At 44.1% G+C, this 8109-nt stretch overlaps 1 protein-coding gene across 1 annotated transcript; it reads left to right on the forward strand.

Annotated features, from left to right (window-relative positions):
• The first annotated feature begins 6314 nt into the window (after nt 1–6314).
• On the forward strand, nt 6315–7626 carry LOC125510184 (probable aquaporin PIP2-7). The gene is made up of 3 exons (XM_048675283.1): nt 6315–6696; nt 6789–7225; nt 7309–7626. Exons 1-3 carry the CDS (start codon nt 6390–6392, stop codon nt 7438–7440), a joined length of 876 nt encoding a protein of 291 aa, XP_048531240.1. The 5' UTR covers nt 6315–6389; the 3' UTR covers nt 7441–7626.
• The last annotated feature ends 483 nt before the right edge of the window (nt 7627–8109 follow it).

The following is an 8109-nucleotide window of genomic DNA, read 5'->3' on the forward strand; positions in this document are numbered from 1 at the left end:
GCTTTGGGTTCACGACTAGCCATGTCGGCCCGGGTTCTCTGTCATATCGATGCTAGCGACACTATCATATACGTGAGCCAAAAGGCGCAAACGGTCCCGGGCCTTGGTAAGGCGACACCCATGGGGATACCGTGCGTGAGGCCGCAATGTGATATGAGGTGTTACCGGCTAGATCGATGTGACTTGGAATCGGGGTCCTGACACTACTGCTATTATTGATGAAGGCATTCGTCCATTGGATGGCCTGTTTCGCAAAGCTGCATCCTACTCCACCAATGATGACTCTGCCACTCATGACTCTGCCGCAAATGCTTCAAAGCAAAATCCTCAAAGCATAGCTCCAAGGGTGATGACTGATCGTGAGCTTCTCCTCAGTCTTCACTAGAAGGTCGATCGCAACCACAAATGGGTTAAGCGTCAGTTTGGTTCTATTCTTCACAATATGACTTCTACATACAATGCAGTGAAGAAAAACCATTACTACCTCCATGAAGTCTTCGGTCGCACCTGGGCTGTTCTGTCGCATCTATATGGTGAAGAAGATCTGAAGCAAATGGGTCTCAAGCAGGACTTTGACTGGTCTCGGCCACCAGCGAAGAAATTCAAGAAAACCAAAGTACCTTCCTTGGCAGCCAGCTCATATTCTTCATCACGCGCGACTGATGAGCATGAAGACTTGGATGACACTGCGGCAGGCCCTACCTCAACAACCGACCCCAACAATGTTGGCGCTCCTTCATCGACTCAGTGATGATATTTTTCAGGGGCGTTAGTTCTCATTTTTTTCGACCCTTTTGGTCATTCGATGACAAAGGGAGAGAAATTTAATTTAGTCTTCAAGCGGGTCTACTTATATGGGCGTTTTTTTGCTAAGCTACAACTCTCGTTCTTTTGAAGACTTTGCTGGATCGAGTTGTAAACTTAAACCCGATGGTGGTCTGATACTTTTGCTGTGTTCTTCTGCATGCTTATTCCTCATATATGTTAATGCACGCATGCTGAATTACACCAGTCACCATATTTCAGCATGCATTTCAAATTCTTCATATTATATGTTAAATGCGTGTATGAATTACAAGATATAGGAGGAGATCTCCATGATTCTACTCTTCAAGTGTGCATTGCTTCAAAATCAAATTCCTCATTATGCACATCTTCAGGGTGAGTTCTTCTATATATTGCAATCAAATTCCTCAATATCAGTATTTACACCTCATATGTTTACCCTCGTTGAAAACTTAACCTATATTGTCATCAATCACCAAAAAGGGGAGATTGTAAGTGCATCTAGTGCCCCTTAGTGATTTTGGTGTATTGAAGACTTATAGGTTAAGAGACTGATGCATTTGTGAGTGTACACATGTCTATAAGTCTATGAGGAGTTTGATATTTACAGAGAAAGTCGACCCCTAAAAATGAAGTTCTTCGACTGAGGACTTTGGACTTTCTAAGTGAAGAAATTGGTGTGACCGTGAAGACTTGGTATTCATTCGAGAAACATGAAGCGTGAAGACTTGTTTTCGTAGTTTCTTTTCCTCTTTCTTGAGTCATAGGAAACACCGTACTGTTAAAGGGGGTCGAGGAAAAACTAAGGAAAAGTTTCCATGTGATGCTCAACTCAAAATCCTACACCTACCAATCCCTTCGAGTGAAGCCATTAGAAATCTCATACAGTTCAGTCAATTTCTTTAGTGACAGAGACGGAGTTCTTCTGGTCTCTGAGGAATTTGTTCTGACTCAGGAGTTAGGAATTCGCCAGTGCGAATTGCCTACAAGTGAGGAACATGATAGCCCTGAGGAATTTGATAGTCAAATTTCTGACCGTTGCTGTGCTACGCGCCAGCTGTCCCAAAATATCTTCCCACCTAATGGTCATATCATTGAAGGGCATTTATGTCTTATCATGTCGGGCTGCTCCCTAGGCTATAAATAGCCGCCCCTACAACCACTAGTTGGTTGGCTGCTCCGAGAGAAACTGACACTTGTCATTTGAGAGCATCCCATCCTCCGAGGACTTTGAGCGAAAATCATCAAGTGAGCAAAACCCAAACCCAAACACCTACAAACTCAAAGTGATTGAGCATCATTGAAGAGATTGATCCTGCGTGGATCCGACGCTTGTTACCTTTGAAGACCGTGCATCTTCCAGACGGTTAGGCGTCAAGGTCTAGAGCATCCAAGAGGAAATTGTGGATCACCGAGTGACCGAATTTGTGAAGGTTTGGAAGTCACCTGAAGACTTACCACGAGTGATTGTGCGAGGTCTGTGTGACCTTAGCTCAAAGGGAATACGGTGAGGACTAAGTGTCCTGAACTACGTGTTCAGGACTGGGTGTCCGGGACTGTGTGTCCGCAGGTTTGAATACCTAGCCGCCCTAACCAGATGTACAACTGGTACATCAGTTGAAACTGGTGTACCAAATCATTGTCTTCACCGAGCTAACTGGTTCTATTTCCTTAACCGTTCCATTTCCTCATTACCGTGTTGTGTGCTTGTTCATATCTGTTCGAAGACTTTGACTGAAGACTTTCTCAATTTCTCCATTTCAATTTCTTCAGTCTATTTGTCTTCATCCTGTTTATCCTGTGTTTACGCTTTCTGTACTCTGTGCTTGTTTTCATTTCATCATGATGACCATGCTTATGTTCTGTTATGTTTGCATTTGAGTACTTATTCCGCTGCAAATAGTTCTCTCTTAGGAATTTCCTCACCATGAAATTCCTAAGTGAAGAATTCCTAAAAATCGCCTATTCACCCCCCTCTAGTCGACTTAACGCACTTTCACTTGTGCCAATTAGCATCTTTCCATTCTTTTATTTATTTACGTCGCCAGAGCCCACCAAACCAGTTTTCACTTGTTCGCTGATTTCTGGGCGGTTTTTTGCTTTTCTTTTTTTAAATGCGCGAACATTTTTTCAAATTCATGACCCTTTTTTCAAATTCAATGATCTTTTTATAAAAAGAAATGCTTTTTTTTTCAAATTTGATGAACTTTTTTTAAAATCAATGAATTTTTTCAAATTTGATAAAGTTTTTTCAAATTCGATTGACTTTTTTGAAAACTGGTGAACTCATTTTCATTTTTTATGAACTTTGTTTTTTCAAAATCAATGAATTTATTTTTTTCAAAATCAATTTTCATTTTTGTTGAACTTTTTTGAAAATCATTTTTTTTTCAAATTCATGAACTATTTTTAGTTTCTAGACTTTCTTACAAATTTCATGAAAATTCTTGAATTCACATTTTTTTTTTATTTTTGGGTGAAAAGTCAATAGTTGACTGGTCCAGTTGAGCGAATGAGGCGATTGAGCCGAAATGGAACAAGCGAACGAGGCAACCTGGGCCGGCCGAGCTAACTGGTTCTATTTCCTTAACCGTTCCATTTCCTCATTACCGTGTTGTGTGCTTGTTCATATCTGTTCGAAGACTTTGACTGAAGACTTTCTCAATTTCCCCATTTCAATTTCTTCAGTCTGTTTGTCTTCATCCTGTTTATCCTGTGTTTACGCTTTCTGTACTCTGTGCTTATTTTCATTTCATCATGATGACCATGCTTATGTTCTGTTATGTTTGCATTTGAGTACTTATTCCGCTGCAAATAGTTCTCTCTTAGGAATTTCCTCACCATGAAATTCCTCAGTGAAGAATTCCTAAAAATCACCTATTCACCCCCCTCTAGTCGACTTAACGCACTTTCACTTGTGCCAATTAGCATCTTTCCATTCTTTTATTTATTTACGTCGCGAGAGCCCACCAAACCAGTTTTCACTTGTTCGCTGATTTCTGGGCGGTTTTTTGCTTTTCTTTTTTTAAATGCGCGAACATTTTTTCAAATTCATGACCCTTTTTTCAAATTCAATGATCTTTTTATAAAAAGAAATGCTTTTTTTTCAAATTTGATGAACTTTTTTTAAAATCAATGAATTTTTTTCAAATTTGATAAAGTTTTTTCAAATTCGATTGACTTTTTTGAAAACTGGTGAACTCCTTTTCATTTTTTATGAACTTTGTTTTTTCAAAATCAATGAATTTATTTTTTTCAAAATCAATTTTCATTTTTGTTGAACTTTTTTGAAAATCATTTTTTTTTCAAATTCATGAACTATTTTTAGTTTCTAGACTTTCTTACAAATTTCATGAAAATTCTTGAATTCACAATTTTTTTTTATTTTTGGGTGAAAAGTCAATAGTTGACTGGTCCAGTTGAGTGAATGAGGCGATTGAGCCGAAATGGAACAAGCGAACGAGGCAACCTGGGCCGGCCCAGTTTGCGGGCGCGTGCCCGTTAGACGCTCCCACTTGTTGTAGAAAGCGGAGAATGTGCGCCCCGCGTTAGAGCGTACGAGGGCAAGCATTTTAACACGACGCATGTTTCAGAAACATAGCTACGGTTGCAGAAATCGTCAGAGGAGTGCCCGGCATGAGACTTCATTGTTGTCGTGCTGGAGTAGAGGCAGATGCCTGGGGTGCTGATTCAGAGGAGGCGCGACGACCCCAACGGCCGGCGACGCTCCATGGCCGAGGCACTCAAGCCATGGTGAGGCAGTGGTGCAGTCTCAGTGGACTTTGCAACAAGGTCCATGTTGCAAAGCCATAAGCACAACAAGCTAGCTGTTGCGAAGACACCTAGTTGGCTGGGACAGTAGATCGCACGGTGTTTCGGCCAGCATCCAACGGTTACCGAGGTGGATGATCTTATCGATTTATCACCCGGCGGACGCGTAGCATTGCCCAAAAAGTTAACAAAATTGAAAAGAATTTGAAGAAAATGTTCTTGATGGATCGAACTCAAGACCTGCATGTTCACAGCGCATCGCGTTAACCACTAGGGACATCACACAATTCCGAATAGTAACTTCTTTAGCTCTTTTATTTTTTTCTCTAGTTCACGTATTTCCTGTTCTTTTTATTCTTTTTCTATCTGTTTATTTTTTTAAATGCGTGATTTTTAATCGATAGACTTTTTCTTCAAAATTGGTGAACTTTTTTTAAAAAAAAATCCATGAACTTTTTCCAAATCGCTGATTTTTCTTTTCAAATTTTGTGATTTTTTTAAACATTTGAACGAACCTTGTCAAAATTTTGTGAACTTTTTAAAAATTGATGACATCTTTCAAGATCGATGGAACATTTTTACAAAACCGATGAACTTTATTCAATTGTGATATTATTTTTTTCAAAATCAATGAACCCTTTTTCAAAATTTTGAATTCTGAAAAGACGGAATTTTCATGAACTTTTTCAAAATTATATGAATTTTTCAAGTTCATAAACTTTTTAAAAATTTGTGAATTTTGTTAGAATTTCATGATCTTTTTGAAATTCCAAGAACTCTTCGAATCCATGAACTTTCTTCAAGTTCATGTTTTTTTCTCAAATTACTGAACTTTTTAAAATTTCTCTAGACTTTTTTTAGTACATGGACCTTTTCTTTTTGAAACAAATTTGTGAAGTTTTGTTTATTGTTTGTGAGCTTTTTTTTAATCTGTGAACTTCCAAATTTGGAACAGGGTGGCTATAATTGTTCTTAAGTATTTCGGATCACTATTGCCAGTTAGCGCTGGTGGTTAGGCAAGCACGTGTAGCAATTCAACGTTGCGAGTTTAAATCAAAATGACGCTGAAGGCGCCGATTAGGAGCTCTCCCCAAAACGGCTTTCCTTTTTTCACTTCCTCGCACAACGGAGACGGGCCGATGATAAGGCCGTCACCGGAGGAGGAAAAAAAAATAATCTTCGCGCGGTGCCCGGGGTGTCGCCCTCGCCGGGAAAACGGCCGCCTTGGCGCGCCTCCGCTTCGACTACGAAATACGGCGTACGTATATGACCCGCCGCTTTGGCAGGTTGTATTTAATCAGTGTACGGACGGACGGAGGACGACAGAGATTTTCCTCGCACGTGCCGCGGATAAGGAGCCGGCGCAGCACGTCCTCTCGCTCCCTTACCCGACAAGCAGGGAATCCCGCGCGGTCGAATCGAAATTTGGACGCACCATTGCAAATTGCAATCGTACTCAAATTTACAGTGCAAACATTCAGCTGCAATGTGAATCTCTCTACCAGCTGCAATGTGAAAACGCCCGTGCTGAGCATCTCTCCAATCACTTGCAATGTATATACTCTCGCTGTCAATCAAGCGCCGAAAGCGATTTACACGATCAGAAGTTCAGAATTACTGTACAGTGCAAAACATGAAACATGCAAAGGAGTGATCGCGAAGGAAAGAACCTCTTGAAAAAATCTTGCTTGGACGTCCACCGCTGCCGCTGCGAGCACAGGAGCTACCTACCATCTGCCTATTTAAACCTCGCCCATCAGCCCTTCTGGTCGCGTCAACAAACGAACTCGTACGTGCTACTAAAGTTTGCACCAAGCTTAGCACGTTCAACCATGTCCAAGGAGGAGGTGATCGCCGGCGGCGACACGGCGGACGTGGCCGTGGAGAAGGCGCCGTACTGGGACCCGCCGCCGGCACCTCTGCTGGACACGAGCGAGCTGACCCGCTGGTCGCTGTACCGCGCGGTCATCGCCGAGTTCGTGGCCACGCTCATCTTCCTCTACGTCAGCCTCGCCACCGTCATCGGCTACAAGAACCAGTCGTCCGTCCAGGCCTGCACCGGCGTGGGGTACCTCGGCGTCGCCTGGGCCTTCGGCGCCACCATCTTCGTCCTCGTCTACTGCACCGGCGGCGTCTCAGGCACGCACATATGCACACGTCCATCTCTCTCTGCAACAACTTAACACACACATGGATACGATACGTGAACTGTCGAGTGTGTGCTGCTGCAGGTGGCCACATCAACCCGGCGGTGACGTTCGGGCTGTTCGTGGGGAGGAAGCTGTCGCTGGTGCGCACGGTGCTGTACATCGTGGCGCAGTGCCTCGGCGCCATCTGCGGCGCCGGCATGGTGAAGGGGATCGCGGGGGCCAGCTACGAGACCCTCGGCGGCGGCGCCAACACGGTGGCCGACGGCGTCTCGGTCGGGGCGGGGCTCGGCGCGGAGACCGCCGGCACGTTCGTGCTGGTGTACACCGTGCTCTCCGCCACCGACCCCAAGCGCACCGCGCGCGACTCCTTCATCCCCGTGCTGGTGCCGCTGCCCATCGGCTTCGCCGTGTTCATCGTGCACCTGGCCACCATACCCATCACCGGCACCGGCATCAACCCGGCCAGGAGCCTCGGCGCCGCCGTCATGTACAACCAGCACAAGGCATGGAAGGACCACGTAAGTAAATCATGGTTAAGATGGGACGGATGAATGTACGTAGGTATACTCATCTCGTTGGTCGATTTTTTGTTTGCATGCAGTGGATATTCTGGGTAGGGCCGCTCCTGGGCGCGACAGTGGCTGCGTTGTACCACCGGTTCGTGCTGCGCGGCGAGGCCGCCAAGGCGCTGGGCTCGTTCAGGAGCACCGGCGCCGCCACCGCACGAACCTAATCATCAAATATACTGCGTGTGATCGGTCGAAGCTCGTTCATGCATATCCTGGCTCTAATTTAATTTGGTTGGTTATATGTAACTATATGTTCGTGATGTATGCCTCGATCGTGAAATTGTATTGTGTTGAACCCTGTAGCTTTGCATGGGCATGCATGCATGTGGCGTCTGTATTTGTTTCTTCCATTTTTGCGCGTCTGTACTTGATTAACTTGCCCAGCTGTGTGAGGTTGTCCGTGAATAATTACCACCCTAACACATGTTTTTTTTAGCATCGGTACAGACACAAGCGCTCATATACACGCGCATACACTCACCCCTATGAACGCACACACGCACACCCTATCCCTATGAGCACCTCCGAAAAACTGAGCCGACACATCATCTTGACATTTACGAAGTTACCGTAGGCACCTCGTCGTCGACGGGAACGTCTCCTTCCACTGAAAGCGCATCGCCGGAAATCCTGAAATAAATCCAGGAATAATGCGAGCACCAGGATTAGAACCCTGGTGGGTTGGGAATACCACTGTCCACCTAACCATCTCAACCACAGGTTGATTCGTACCCTAACACATGTTTGCATGTGAAAAGAAGGAAGAGAATAATATATTAATATTTTCGAAGATTTGTTCATGAGAAAACAATCTGACTAGCTAAGAATATGTG

The sequence above is a fragment of the Triticum urartu genome, chromosome 5 (assembly GCF_003073215.2).
Source record: "Triticum urartu cultivar G1812 chromosome 5, Tu2.1, whole genome shotgun sequence".
NCBI lineage: Eukaryota > Viridiplantae > Streptophyta > Magnoliopsida > Poales > Poaceae > Triticum > Triticum urartu.

Excerpts from the sequence above, each read along its gene's own strand:
- LOC125510184 (XM_048675283.1), top strand. The coding sequence starts at position 6,390 with ATGTCCAAGGAGGAGGTGATCGCCGGCGGCGACACGGCGGACGTGGCC. Across the intron at positions 6,697-6,788 it reads CTGCACCGGCGGCGTCTCAG|GTGGCCACATCAACCCGGCG; the intron begins GCACGCACATAT and ends GTGCTGCTGCAG. Across the intron at positions 7,226-7,308 it reads ACAAGGCATGGAAGGACCAC|TGGATATTCTGGGTAGGGCC; the intron begins GTAAGTAAATCA and ends GTTTGCATGCAG.